The sequence below is a fragment of the Convolutriloba macropyga genome, chromosome 3, assembly GCF_964194025.1.
Source record: "Convolutriloba macropyga chromosome 3, txConMacr16.3, whole genome shotgun sequence".
Classification (NCBI taxonomy): Eukaryota; Metazoa; Xenacoelomorpha; order Acoela; family Convolutidae; genus Convolutriloba; species Convolutriloba macropyga.
In genome coordinates this window covers 78,087,207-78,103,233 of record NC_134470.1, presented here as the reverse complement: position 1 = coordinate 78,103,233, position 16,027 = coordinate 78,087,207, and the positions used below count along the sequence as shown (strand labels likewise).

The 16,027-nt window shown below is 35.5% G+C and overlaps 1 protein-coding gene across 1 annotated transcript in view; it reads right to left on the bottom strand.

Moving 5' to 3' along the window:
* LOC142336485 (uncharacterized) overlaps positions 1 to 16,027 on the bottom strand; it is a 117,158-nt gene that overhangs the window by 77,209 nt on the left and 23,922 nt on the right. The window contains exons 6-8 of the mRNA XM_075385368.1: positions 15,537 to 15,698; positions 15,009 to 15,112; positions 942 to 1,138 (exon numbers count right to left, since the gene is read on the bottom strand). Coding sequence (XP_075241483.1) covers positions 942 to 1,138; positions 15,009 to 15,112; positions 15,537 to 15,698 — 463 coding nt within the window. The remainder of the gene's footprint in view (positions 1 to 941; positions 1,139 to 15,008; positions 15,113 to 15,536; positions 15,699 to 16,027) is intronic.

Below are 16,027 nucleotides of genomic sequence, written 5' to 3'. Positions count from 1 at the left end.
CCAAGATTGTCTTTCAATTTGGCCCTGGAAAGATTTTACGAATCAAGAGCTACCTATTCAATGCCCAACGGAAAGAAACTTGATACATATTGGAAGGCAATGCTGTTGACAAAACAGAGCTTCTCCGTTTGTGCCCCCCCCCCCCCCCCCCCCAGTGCGTTATGCACTCCCAGTTACAGAGCACTTTACATTACATAGTAAATTACTATGATGTGAAAATATGGCACGTACGTCTAGTGGGCGGCACAACGGTGGGGGCACTAAGCTTGGGGGGGGGGGGGGCACAACGGAAAAGATATCTTGGGATGCCTTTGCAAGATACTGTTGAGTTATGCTGATAAAGTTTGAGATATCCGTATGAGATTGTCGTAAAATACCTAATATGTTGAAACACGTGCGAAGAATTTGCATGGTTGCCAATATCCCGACGGTTTCTCCCGCTTAAAACTGAGGTAAATAAATTATGTCAAAACCCAGTTGTCAGTTCAAAAAGGTTATCATCAAAACTACAATTGAATCAAAGCAACAATTCAGCATGGTTGCAAATCATGGTTAAAATTACCAGTCTATTTAAGGGTTATATCATTGTTGATTTGGTTTGTGGTGGGAGCCACAAGTAATTTTACGTGACTCTGCTTGAAGTCACTGAGAACTTCTGGATCGAGCACCGCCAAGCGGTTCGAGGAGTTCACAATTTCGAAGTAACTTCTGCAGAGTCACGCAACGTTGCTTAAAACACGCAACTTGCACGTTTTAAATTGCAGAAAGGCCATGGAAGTCAAACTTCTGGCTAAGTATATAGGAACTTCTGGCACTGCAGCTCTGGCATTTTGAAATAGGCACGTGAGTGCTGCAAAATTTATATTATTGTCGTGAGTAGGGTTGTTGCGGTCACCCACAAGTCAGGGTAACGCTGATTACGAATACCATTTTAGTCATACCTGGTTGGAATAGACTCCAAGTCGTTCATGTGTTTAGGCGAGTCGAAATTGATCAAATCTTCAGTGGTACTGTTCACTGCTTCAGTGGATTGATATATTTCTGGCTTGTTTTCATTTTCTGAGGCTTGAGAATGGCCATTCATGTGCATATCGGTATTATCACTTTGTTCATTTTCGATAGGAACGAAGCCAGTTTCCTGAAAAAAGTTTAGAACACAACCGTTCCATAAACCCAGGACGGAGGAAAGCTAACTAACGTCGGAGATAGCTAAACTATTTATACTGGGCTCAACAAGAGCAATGAGTACAGCTTAAAATTCTGAATAAAAAAGGATCTACTCTGTTTTATCCCCCCCCCAGTGTTTTTATGACCCCCAGTTTACAAATTATATATTGCTATATAGCACGTTACTATGTAAAAATTAGCACGTGCGCCTGGGGGGGGGGGGGGGGGGGTTGGGCGTAAAAAATATAAGCCCACTAAGCTGGGGGGGGGGGGGCAAAACAGAATAGATCCAAAAGCAAATTCAGACAGTGAAAAAAAAGTACGAATAAGAGGAAAGGCAGACAAAAGGTTTCCTGTTTTCCTCTCATGCTTAGGCAAAACTTTAAGTTGTTATGCAATTAAAAACATATCCGGCCGATTGCTGGAACAAAAAAGAACCATTGATTCCGTAAACCCGACTGGCATTAAAAGAAATAAGTGAACCAATACGCTGATTTATCCAACTAAATAAAGTGGCGGTCAACTTCTCAGTTAAGCTATAAAAGGATATCTAAAACGCCTCATATATCAACTCTAAGTACCTTTTTCGAGAGAATAGAAAAAGAGGAGTAAGTAAAGCGTGATATACACATCAATGACTTGCATAAAAAGTTTAAATACACTCGGTAGATTGCCGGAAAATAGCCACTTGAGTCCCCTAACCCTGACAGGGATTGAAAGAATAAAAATGAAAATTGATTAGTGCACCAACAATTTTTTGAAGTGCGAGCACATTTGATTTGATTATGCGGTTAGACATCCCCTGTTTCTTAACGAGAGGATACAAGCATTGCTATCCATACCAAAAACATCAAACTTGGTAATTAAGACTACTCAGAACGAAGTTCAAACACGGGGGATCTAATACTCGGCTTTCTGAATCTAACTAGTTTCCATTTTGATTTCGTTTTTTGATATTTACTCTGTTAAGTTCCGATTGCTTTGTTGACCAACTGTTAAAAAAATTCATCAGAATGAGCAAAGAACGGTTATAGCCAAAGGAATTCAAAAAAAAAATTAGCGCTAAATGTCCAAAGAGCGGCAAAATGAGGTAACGGAAAACACTTTCATTCCAATAAGCAAAAAAACATAACAGGAAAAGTCCTGAAATACAATCCAAAAAAAAAAGAAGAATTAAATGCTTTCTGACCTGACCAGAAAAGAGTTCAACGCATTTAGAGAAAAATAGAGAAAGTAGCTATCAAAAAATTAGGTATTTTTGGGGCCAGCGTGTTGAATACCAAGTTCTTCGATCAAAGGTTAGAAACTAAAACAGAGCAATTTGCATCAAAATATGTACTGGAAATATAAGAGGCCAGCAGAGCAAGTGTCAACAATGCTGCAAAAAATTATTTAAACTAGATATTTGCAAATACTGATTAGTAAAAAAAAATTGCTGCATTTCTTGGTAAGCATTACTGCAGCCTAGAGCTCGGTTTCGTTGATGCTCAGGAGGTGTGCTAAAGACAAAAATAATTAGGTACTTTAAAAAAATCATCGTACCCTAGTATAATTTCTTCATACTTGGAAACTACAATTAATTTACAAGTTTCTAAAGTTCTTTAAAATAATGTCTTCAAACCAAATGAGTACCTAAAATCTAACCATTCACCCACAAAAAGAAACCTTTTTTGTTTAAATTGGCATCATTAACACAAATATCTAAGGAAGCACAAAGAGAAATTCCAGAATGCATAAGGCGTTTTTGAACCTTAAGCAGAGTCAATTTAGCCCTCAATTAATTTTAAAAATACTAAAATTCCAAAAATTCAAGAAAGGACCTTTCATCTCGAATGGAGGCCTTCTCAGCGATGTTAATAAATTATGGACTTAAAAAATTGCCAGCATAGGGCAAAAATGAAACAACTCAATGCCCGTTAAGCTCAACCTGTTTCACTTATTGAAAACTTATTGAGAAAATTGTGAACTAATCTTAAAAAGACAGAGCACCAATACATTCCTTTTAAACATACGAGCGCCATAAATGGCTGCAAAGATGAGTGCGACTGTAATCAATTTTATAAATGCTGACAAGATTTTCTGCTCACGGATAAAAAAAATACTTTCAAAAAGAAAAACAGTTAAAGACGAAAACTATTTGATTCACACTGGACATTGCAAGAGCGAGCTGAGTCTTGTGACCGCAAACAAAACAACGAAAAGAACAAAAGAATGTCTCATTGCTAAAAAACCTACAAACGTCCGCAAAATAAACGGCATGAAACAACAAAAAGGAAGCCAGGACAGAAGATCGCAATTGGCATTAAAAAAACAGAGCAATTTGCATCAAAAAATGTACTGGAAAAATAAGAGGCCAGCAGAGCAAGTGGCAACAATGCTGCAAAAAATTATTTAAACTAGATATTTGCAAATACTGATTAGTAGAAAAAAAAATGCTGCATCTTCTTGGTAAGCATTACTGCAGCCTACAGCTCAAAATTTTCATTGATGTTCAGGAGGTATGCTAATGACAAAAACGGCTAAAAAGATGAGTGCGACTGTAAACAATTTTATAAATGCTGACAAGATTTTCTGCTCTCAGACAAAAAAAAATATACTTTCAAAAAGAAAAACAGTTAAAGACGAAAACTATTTGATTCACACTGGACATTTCAAGAGCGAGCTGAGTCTTGTGACGGCAAACAAAACAACCGAAAGAACAAAAGAATGTCTCATTGCTAAAAAGCCTACAAAAGTCCGCAAAATAAACGGCATGAATCAACAAAAAGGAAGCCAAGACAAAAGATCGCAATTGGCATAAAAAAAAACAGAGCAATTTGCATCAAAATATGTACTGGAAATATAAGAGGCCAGCAGAGCAAGTGTCAACAATGCTGCAAAAAATTATTTAAACTAGATATTTGCAAATACTAATTAGTAAAAAAAAATTGCTGCATCTTCTTGGTAAGCATTACTGCAGCCTAGAGCTCAAAAAAGTTTCATTGATGTTCAGGAGGTGTGCTAATGACAAAAATAATAAGGTACATTTAAAAAATCATTGTACCCTAGTATAATTTCTTCATGCTTGGAAACTACAATTAGCTAAAATTTACAAGTTGCTAAAGTTCTTTATAATCATGTCTTCAAACCAAAAAAGTACCGAAAATCTAACCATTCACCCACAAAAAGAAACTTTTTTGTGTTTAAATTGGCATCAACAATACAAATATCTAAGGAAGCACATAAAGAGAAATTCCAGAATGCATAAGGCGTTTTTGAACATTAAGCAGAGTCAATTTAGGCCTCACTTAATTTTAAAAAATACTAAAACTGCAAAAATTCAAGAGAGGACTTTTCATCTCGAATGGAGGCCTTCTCAGCGAATTTAACAAATTATGGACTTAAAAAATTGCCAGCTTAGGGCAAAAATGAAACACAAAGCCCACTAAGCTCAACATGTTTATCATTTTTCGAAAACCAAAACTTATTGAAAAAATTGTGAACAAATCTTAAAAAAGACAGAGCACCAATACAATCTTTTGAAACATACGAGCGCCATAAATGGATGCAAAGATGAGTGCGACTGTAAACAATTATACAAATGCTGACAAGATTTTCTGCTCTCATAAAAAAAAATCATACTTTCAAAAAGAAAAACAGTTAAAAACAAAAACTATTTGATTCACACAGGACATTTCAAGAGCGAGCTGAGTCACGTGACGGCAAAAAAACAACCGAAAGAACAAAAGAATGTCTTATTGCCAAAAAACCTACAAAAGTCCGCAAAATAAACGGCATGAATCAACAAAAAGGAACCCAGGACAAAAGATCGCAATTGGCAGAAAAAACAGAGCAATTGGCATGAAAAAATGTAATGGAAATATCAGAGGCCAGCAGAGCAAGTGGCAATAATGCTGCAAAAATTATTTAAACTAGATATTTGCAAATACCGATTAGTAGAAAAAAAATGCTGCATCTTGTTGGTAAGCATTACTGCAGCCTACAGCTCAAAATTTTCATTGATGTTCAGGAGGTATGCTAATGACAAAAATGGCTACAAAGATGAGTGCGACTGTAAACAATTTTATAAATGCTGACAAGATTTTCTGCTCTCAGATAAAAAAAATATACTTTCAAAAAGAAAAACAGTTAAAGACGAAAACTATTTGATTCATACTGGACATTTCAAGAGCAAGCTGAGTCACGTGACGGCAAACAAAACAACTGAAAGAACAAAAGAATGTCTCATTGCTAAAAACCTACAAAAGTCCGCAAAATAAACGGCATGAATCAACAAAAAGGAAGCCAGGACAAAAGATCGCAACGAAATTTTGATGACAAGATAAACAAAAAAACAACCAAGATCACCAAAAGCTCTGCTCTGGTATCACTATCAGAAGTATCAAATAAAGTAATGAGAACGGAATAACAAGAATGAAACCGCTCTTTAACAAAATGTTTTCAGTTTCATATATATTCTAGCTGCAAGCAGAATTGAAAATGAATCCTTGACCTTTAAAAAGTAGTGTACCAAATATTGCAAAGAACTGCTATTCTTTTATTGTTTGGAGTATTTAAAATAACATATAAGAGCATAAACCGACTAACGTCGGAAGAATTGCTCTTGAACGGCAGGCGAGGCAATTTAATTCAAGGGTTGTAGCCTAGATAAATTTTTCTTTAAGGGTGCAAATATAGTTTAGCACGACGGGATTCGAACTATTGACCTTTCGCTCCCTAACCAGCAGCACTGCTCACTCGGCTATCATGCCCTTCTTCTTATTATGATGAAATCAATTTTATTTCAACAAGCTTTACTTCGAAGTGAGAGCAATAGAGATCACAAGTCAAAGAATGTTTTAGGAGAAAAGCGCAAAATGTTCAAGCGAAAAACTTGCTGCGAAAAAGAACAACGCGTTTACAATAATTGCTATGAACTTCGCTCAAGAGCAATTAAAAAATGCAATTAGTTCAAAAATAACCGATTAGTTAAATATAAAATTAAAAGTATCCAATTAATTTAAAAATAACCGACTATCGTCAGGCGAATTGCTCTCAAACAACCGGCGAGCGGTTGCCTTAGGTGATAGCCAGCAGAGACTTCGGGATGCCAGCAAATGGGCGGGGATTGAACGCAGTGGGCGAGTAGGGGATTAGGGTTGGGATGGCTAGACAAAAGGGGGTCCAAGTCGCCAGCTGAAGGAGGGTGGACTGAGGGGGGGGGGGGGGGGTTACGGGGTGAGTGACTTGAAGGAGGTGACTGCGGGGTTGGCTGCTTGAAGAGGGTCAAAATTTAACAAAACCGACGACTAACTCTAGTTTAGCACGACGGGATTTAGCACGACGGGATTCGAACTATTGACCTTCCGCTCCCTAACCAGCAGCACTGCTCACTCTGCTATCATGCCCTTCTTCTTATTATGATGAAATCAATTTTATTTCAACAACAAGCTTTACTTCGAAGTGAGAGCAATAGAGATCACAAGTCAAAGAATGTTTTAGGAGAAAAGCGCAAAATGTTCAAGCGAAAAACTTGCTGCGAAAAAGAACAACGCGTTTACAATAATTGCTATGAACTTCGCTCAAGAGCAATTAAAAAATGCAATTAGTTCAAAAATAACCGATTAGTTAAATATAAAATTAAAAGTATCCAATTAATTTAAAAATAACCGACTATCGTCAGGCGAATTGCTCTCAAACAACCGGCGAGCGGTTGCCTTAGGTGATAGCCAGCAGAGACTTCGGGATGCCAGCAAATGGGCGGGGATTGAACGCAGTGGGCGAGTAGGGGATTAGGGTTGGGATGGCTAGACAAAAGGGGGTCCAAGTCGCCAGCTGAAGGAGGGTGGACTGAGGGGGGGGGGGGGTTACGGGGTGAGTGACTTGAAGGAGGTGACTGCGGGGTTGGCTGCTTGAAGAGGGTCAAAATTTAACAAAACCGACGACTAACTCTAGTTTAGCACGACGGGATTTAGCACGACGGGATTCGAACTATTGACCTTCCGCTCCCTAACCAGCAGCACTGCTCACTCTGCTATCATGCCCTTCTTCTTATGATGAAATCAATTTTATTTCAACAACAAGCTTTACTTCGAAGTGAGAGCAATAGAGATCACAAGTCAAAGAATGTTTTAGGAGAAAAGCGCAAAATGTTCAAGCGAAAAACTTGCTGCGAAAAAGAACAACGCGTTTACAATAATTGCTATGAACTTCGCTCAAGAGCAATTAAAAAATGCAATTAGTTCCAAAATAACCAATTAGTTAAATATAAAATTAAAAGTATCCAATTAATTTAAAAATAATCGACTATCGTCAGGCGAATTGCTCTCAAACAACCGGCGAGCGGTTGCCTTAGGTGATAGCCAGCAGAGACTTCGGGATGCCAGCAAATGGGCGGGGATTGAACGCAGTGGGCGAGTAGCGGATTAGGGTTGGGATGGCTAGACAAAAGGGGGTCCAAGTCGCCAGCTGAAGGAGGGTGGACTGAGGGGGGGGGGGGGTTACGGGGTGAGTGACTTGAAGGAGGTGACTGCGGGGTTGGCTGCTTGAAGAGGGTCAAAATTTAACAAAACCGACGACTAAATCCGGGCGAATTGCTCTCAAACGACCGGAGAGCGGTTGGCTTCGTCAGTAGCTAGGCACAGCTTAGTGAGCCTAACTTAAGCTTAAATGAAGGAGAGTAAGTGAGCGCAGCGAGGGTGCGCCAGGGGGCTGATGAGGTGACAACAGTGGGGGTGAGTCAATCTCTAAGAACCACCTTTCGCACCATAAGTATCAGTCTCCAAAACAGATTCTGTGAATCGCATACTTGAAGACTAGTGAGCCAAAAGGCTCTAAGAGCACTTAATACATGCTGAGCGCTACTTGTCTATCCCGTTTTTGAGGACGAAAAGTCAAAAGCGTCAGACAAAAAATTGGTCAAGCGAAAAATCGCATAAAAAAGACCGACAGGACTAATATAATTGCTACAAACTTCGTTTGAGAGCAATTAATAAAGATCCGCCCTTAACATCATGAAATTGTCTCCACAAAACAGTTCGGTGACTCGCATACTAAAACACGAGTAAGGCGTAAGGCTCTAAGAGAGCTGCTCAGTCACTTGATAACCTACGGGTTTTACCTGTTTATCCCGTTTTTGAGGACAAAATTTTAAAAGGCTCAGACGAAAAAACGGTCAAGCAAAAATTGCATTAAAAAGACCACAGGACTAATATAATTGCTGCGAACTTCGTTTGCGAGCAATTAATTGCCGCATAAAGAGAAAATAATATCTTGGGCAACAGCTTAACGAAGATACGATATGAGATTTATATCCGTGAATGAAACGTTAAGGCAAATTCAAAAATCCCTGTCATAAACTGCAAAACAACGTTAAAATACCAAAATTTAAAATTGACACCAATCAAATCAAAAGACGGTCACTAAAATAAACAAAAATACGGAGAGTTGCAACTTTGAAAATTATTCACGTCCAAAAAAGTCACTCTTTTAGGGAAATTTGTTCAAACCCATATTCTCGCTCTTTCATCCAAAAATGTAATAAACATAGCCGGCAGATTACCGGAATAGCTGCGAAAGAAAAGACCTGCGTGCCATATAAGAGATAGAAACAGACAAAGATCTAAATTGAAAAAAAATCGACGCCGCTCAAAAAACCTAGTTGAAAAACATTCAGCGATAAATTAATAAAGCTTGTTAAAATTCATTCCGCAGAAGCCTCTTATTAGGGACCTATACTGTACATATGAGTTCCTTTGACCTTAAACAAATTCAAACTAAACTTAGTTTTAAAGTGCAAAAGTCATTTTATTGAGTGAGGTAAGTCACGTATGATCAAAATCTAATCACGCAAATAACCTAAAAACTTTTGCTAAAGCGAGTGAGAAATGACGTCACGCGCTCAAATGCCGTTAGTGAGAGGAAGAAGTCATTCAGAAAATTTGACTTTTTCAGCTTTGCTGTGTGAACAAATGTAAAACGAAAAAAGAGCGTCAGACGACGAAACAAAAAAACATAGCAGGACAAGTCCTGACGTACAATTCAAAGAATTTTCATTGACTAAACAAAAAAACTAGACCTAGAATGGCTATGAAAGAATTGAGAAAACCAATTTTAAAAAAATCAGATAAAAAAATAAGAAAAAAAAACAAAATCAATGTCAAAATGCCGCATGTGAACAAAAAAAACACTACCGAGAAATGAAAATTTCATTCAAACAAAAAACTAGGCCTACAATGAGCTGTGAATAGATTGGGAAAACCATTTAGAAAAAATCCGATCCAAAAAATTGAAAAAAAACAGTAAAAATCAGAGTTAAATTGCCGCATGTGAACAAAAAACCGCTACCGAGAAACCGAATTTTTGTTCAAACACCGTTTTCTCACTCTACTTTAAAATTAGAGCGAAAAAAATTCACGCCGCAAAACCACTCGCTTTTTCGCTCCATTTCCTGTTTCGGCGTGACCAAAATAACTACTCCAATTTAACTTCAAAAATCATGAAAAAGTGTGAACAGATCTTAAACTAGAATGTGAAGAATATCGGCACAATGTAAGGAAAAAAGACATTCTTAACTTTTGAAAGTTAAAAATCAATTTCAAAAATTCAAGAAAAACGAATACATTTCATTGTTCAGCATACAAGACATAGAAAAGATAACTAGTCATCCGATACAAAGATCTATCCTCCTGAAGAGAACAAAAAATAGGAAAAAGCAGAATTCATAAAAACGAAATATTGAAACATTTTGCAAAAAAATGGTCAAAGAACTTTTGAGACTGCATTTATGAAAAAGTTTTAACTTTTTCCAAAACTTAACGCTAAGAAATGATTGAACTTTCATTGAAACGAAATTAAAGTCCCAAATGTTGCTCAAAAAAAACTATTTCTAGCAATTACAACCAAAATACAAACAAAAAAACTGACGAAAATCGGAAAAAAAAACCACCAAAATCGGATTAGCATGTGCACAATTTTATGAAACAAATTTACATTGAGGTAGAAAGAGGCATTGAGTATATAAATTATCAGAGAGAAGTTGCCATATGAACTGATTTTTGACAAAAAGACGGTTAAAAGACCCAAAAATGAAAAAAAATTAATAGAAAAAAAGCCGAAAATTAACTTAAAAAATCAAGAAATATGCTCCAATTTTCAATTTGAAACGCATTTTCAGGCTCTGCAAAACACTGTGGCATCAGTTTCCGAGGTTGAAATTTCAATATAGTATCGAATAAAATTTATTTCTACAAGAAATCAAATTAAAAGCAAAAAAAATTGGGCCACTTAGACGAAAAAACGGCTAAAAACGGTTATTTATATGTGCAATTCAATCAAAAACTACTTTTCAAAGTCAAAAAATCGTTCACTAAACGCAGCGCATGATCAAAAAACTTCTCTCGCTTAGCCAAAATCTGTTCACCAAGACAGCTTTTCTCACTTTCGCTTTTAGGTCAAAATGCCGCGTGAACAAATCTACTTCCTGTAAAAAAAAAAACATAGCCGGAAGAATTCCGGAAGCGACTCGAGGCCGCAAAACCTCACAAACAAAACCCTAATTGCAGCTGAAGCAATTACCATTTGAATTCAACCATTAACTCATTACCTCCCCTGGTCTGATCTAAAAATTGGTGAAACTTAAACCACTGTCACCAAGAAAAAAATGCAGCAAAATTTTATATTGTTGAAAATGTATGATAACGTTAAAAAATCCGAAATAGATAAGCAAGTCATAATACTGATGGTCTAAAACAGCTGAAAGGGCTATCAATTGCCCTCAAATAATTCATGATTCTGATCTCAAAAAGATCAGAAAAGCAAACGGCAGATAACAATCTCAGAAACAAAGTTAAATTTTTTTTATAAAAAAGAATACTCAAAATTAAGAATCAGAAAACCACTATAATTACAGTTCTAATCACTGCAATTATAACAAAAAACGGCACATACTTCTCCCTTGTTCTGCATATGCTAGACAACATGATTTAAAACTAATTCAAAAATTAAAATAATCATAGAAAAGACAAGCAGCAGAAAAATGTTCAAAGGCAAAAAATCGTTCAAATTAACACCAAGGCCGGAAGGAAGTTGCAGTAGATAGTATTAAGTAGAGCTTTTGGAAAAAGCTGGCTAGCAAACTCTCAGTACTGCCTTGTGTTGAATGAAATCAATTGCAAACAAAGAAATGACGAAAATCTAAGAAAATGCTGAAATCATTTAATTTTTTAACAACTGAAACAACCGAAAATAAATGTGCCATAAAAAGCTGCCAGGACAAAACTAAAATAATACTAACTAGAATGATAAGAACATGGACACAATATGAGGAACACCGTAATAAAAACACATTCTTGATTTTTGAAAGTCAAAAATAAAAAAAAACAAAATTCAAGAAAAACGAATACATTTCATTGTTCAGCATTAGAGACATAGAAAAGATAACTAGTCGTCCAATATAAAGATCTATCCTCCTGAAGTGAACAAAAAAATAAGAAAAACCAGATATCAAACATACGGAACATTAAATATTTTACAGAAAAAGGTCAAAAAAATTTTAATACTGCTTTCATGAAAAATGGAAGCTGAAAAAATCAATATACCAAAAATAAAAATAGGTGCCAGGACAAAGCTAGAATGATACTAACTAGAATTTTAAGAATATGGGCACAATGTAAGGAACACCGTAACAAAAAGGCATTCTTGTTTTTTAAAAAATTAAAAATCAAATTAAAAAATCAAGAAAAACAAATACAGTTCACTGCTCAACATTCGAGACCTAGAAAAGATAACTAGTCATCCGATACAAAAATCTATCCTCCTGAAGAGAACAAAAAAAATACGAAAAAGCAGAATTCAAAAATATAAAACATCGAAACATTTTGCAAAAAAATTATCAAAAAACTTTTAAGACTGCATTTACGAAAAAGCTTCAACTGTTTTTCAAAAACTGAACTCCAAAAAATTATTGAATTTTTATTAAAACGCAATTAAGGTCCCTCATCTTGCACAAAAAGACTATTTTTAGTAATTACAATCAAAATACAAACAAAAATCGGGAAAAAACTACCAAAATCGGATTAGCATATGTACAATTTTATGAAACAAAAATACACCGAGGTAGAGAGAGGCGTTAAGTATATGAATTATCAAAGGGAAGTTGCCAAATGAACTGATTTTTGACAAAAAGCCGGTTAAAAGATAAAAGATCTAAGAATGAAGAAATTAATAGAAAAAAGTCAAAAATTAACCAAAAAATCAAAAAATATGTGCCAATTTTCAAATTGAAACCCATATTCAGGCTCTGCAAAACACTGTAACATCAATCTCCGATGTTGGCATTTCAATATAGTATCGAATAAAAATTATTTCTACAAAAAACCAAATTAAAAGCAAAAAAAATTGGCCACTTGGACGAAAAAACGGCTAAAAACGGTTATCTATATATGCCATTCAGTCAAAAACTACTTTTCAAAGTCAAAAAGTCATTCACTAAACGCAGCGCATGATCAAAAAACTTCTCTCGCTTAGCGAAAATTTGTTCACCAAGACAGCTTTTCTCATTTTCGCTTTTAGGTCAAAATGCCGCGTGAACAAATCTATTTCCTGTAAAAAAAAAACATAGCCGGAAGAATTCCGGAAGCGACTCGAAGCACCAAAACATCACAAAAAGCTTCAGCCATTACTTTTTGTTTTAAGCCATTAACTCATTACCTCCCCGGGCCTGATCTAAAAATCGGTGAAGTTTAAACCACTGTCACCAAGAGAAAGAAAATGCAGCAAAATTTTATTATTGAAAACGTTTGGTAACGCTAAAAGTAAAAAAGTGGATGATCAAAAAACTAATAGCCTGACAAAACTGACAGAGCCATCAATTGCCCTCAGATAATTAATGATTCTAATCTCAAAAAGATCGCGAAAGCAAACGACAGATAAAAACTTTTCAAAAAAGACAGGAAAGTCAAAATTATTCAAAAAAGAGTGCTCAAACTTAAGAATCAGAGAACCACTACAATTAGATTTCTAATCACGGCAATTAAGACAAAAATAATACATGAGTCTTCCTTGTTGTATATTTGCTAGACAACATGATTTCATACTAATTCAAAAATTAAATTAATCATAGACAAACAAAAGCAACAGAATAAAATTCAAAGACAAAAAATCGTCTAAAACAATACCAAGCCCGGAAGAAAATTGCAATGAATAGTAATAAGTAGAAATGTTGGAAAAGACTTTCTAGCAAACTCCCAGTACTGCCTTATTTTGAATTAAATCAATTGCAAACCGAAGAAACCAAGATCTAAGAAAAAGCAGATTTCATTCAATTTTTAAACAACTGAAAAAATCAATATAACGAATATAAAAGTAGGTGCCAGGACAGAACTAGAATGATACAAACGAGAATGTGAAGAATATGGACACAATGATAGGAACACCGTAACAAAGACCAACTCTTGATTTTTGAAAGTTAAAAATCAAGTTTAAAAAAATCAAGAAAACGAGTACATTTCATTGATCAGCATTCGAGACATAGAAAAGACAACAATCAAACTTGCTGAACAGAATAAAACAAGAAAAAGCAGCATTCAGACATACGAAAAAATTAAACATTTTGCAAAAAGTGGTCAAAACATATTTAAGACTGCATTTATGAAAAAAAATTATCTGTTTTTTCAAAAACTCAACACCAAAAATGATTGAATTTTTATTGAAACGAAATTAAAGTCCCTCATGTTCCCCAAAATACTATTTCTAGTAATTAAAAGCAGAATACAAACAAAAAAACTGAAAAAAAATTGTAAAAAACAACGAAAATCGGATTAGCAAATGTACAATTTTATGAAACAAAATTACATTGAGGTAGAAAGAGGCATTGAGTATATGAATTATCAAAGGGAAGTTGCCATATTAACTGATTTTTGACAAAAAACAGCTAAAAGATCCAAAAGTGAAAAAATTAATAGAAAAAAGCCAAAAATTAACTAAAAAATCAAGAAATATGTGCCAATTTCGCATTTGAAACGCAATTTCAGGCTATGCAAAATACTGTGCTATCAATTTCCGGGGTTTACATTTCAACATAGCATCGATTAAATATTATTTCTACAAAAAACCAAATTACAAGCAAAAAAACTAGGCCACTTAGACGAAAAAACGGCTAAAAACGGTTATCTATATGTGCCATTCAGTCAAAAACTACTTTTCAATGTCAAAAAGTCATTCACTAAACGCCGCGCATGATCAAAAAACTTCTCTCGCTCAGAAAAATTAGTTCACACTGCAATTTTACTCGCTTTCGCTTTTAGGTCAAAACATCGTCTGAACGAATAGTATTTCCGGTAAAAAAAAACCTTAAGAAAACCAATACTCCTCTTCGAGTCGTAAAAAACCGAGAGAAAACCAATACTCCTCTTCGAGTCGTAAAAACCGAGAGAAAACCAATACTCCTCTTCGAGTCGTAAAAAAAGACAGCGCCCCAATACAATTCAAATTCTTTGAATTGTAAAAAACGAAGAGCACCGCAATATAGCTTCGCTCAGCTTACAGCTTCGCAGCTATAAAAATAATTCCAATTTTTGTCTGCTTTTGACCTTTGTTCAGCAGATTGTCCTAGAGACTTGATTTTACGAGCGGCATTACATCCTGTGTCAATGAAACTGGACCGATCAAAAAAATCACCCTAACTCCTCTGAGTTATCAAGGGGGGCACAAAAAGCAATTTTCTTTCATATGTTCAATATTGGATTATGATAGTACATTCTGCGCAATGCCTAACTGAAAAAAAGCGCAAAGGTTACAAAATCCCTATTCTCATGTCATGCCTTAATTTATTTGATTTTTTCTGCTCTTAGTTTTAATATAACCTTTGTGTAGTTTTCTAATGACATCCTTGATGAAAGGGACCTCGGTTCAGGAACAGGCACAGGAGCCTCCTTCTCCACAATCTTTTCGGTTGACTGACACATCACTAAAAGCCGATCAATCTCAAGGAAAGGGGCGTTTTGAACTATCTTGCTGAAGTCAAGCCTGCGAATTTATGTTCAGCTGTTTGGTATATGTTAATTGACTGTTTTGAAATATCAGCGAGTTGTAAACGCCCTGGTAGCAGAGATTCTAACAAGTAATATTATTTTAACTATCAGTAATATTATTTTAACAAAAAGATTATCAATTGATATGTTTCGATTAAAATTATATAACTTATTAGAACCTGTACTACCATTGCATTTATAGCTCGCTGACATTTCAAAACAGCCAGACAAAAATATACTAAGAGGTCAAACGGTTGAAACATACATTCGCACACACAGTCATGACTTCAGTTTAAAATTTGAAAACTACCAGATTTAGGCTAATTTTTACGAGACTGTTGAAATTCCGTTACTACGAACCCTCTAGTCCCATTCTGTTGACTCGTAAGCAGATACTGCCAGACTGTACAGCCTCAGACATGACAGACACGACCTGTTCATGGCTCATGGACCGGACAGAGTGTCCATTCACACTCAACACCTCATCTCCATCACGCAGATTACACAGGTTGGCAGACATGTCTGTAACATAGTCCAAAACACATCAAAAAATTTTCCTTTTTTTCCAATTTTTCACCACATCAAAATCAAAATTTTAATAACTAATTTTAGATATAATTAAAATAAAAGACCAAATTAAAATCCAGCGAGAATAATTAAACTGTCACGCCATCAACGGCAGTATTAGGAAAGATGAGTTACAGAGAACAATAAAATTTTGTAGCAAAACAACATCTATTAAAGCTGAGGTAACTTGAGTTTATCAACACAAATATTCATGTAGTCTGGCAGCTGCTAAAGTGATGAAGATCAATGAAACTCTTGAAAACAAAGCACCGACGCAAAAACAA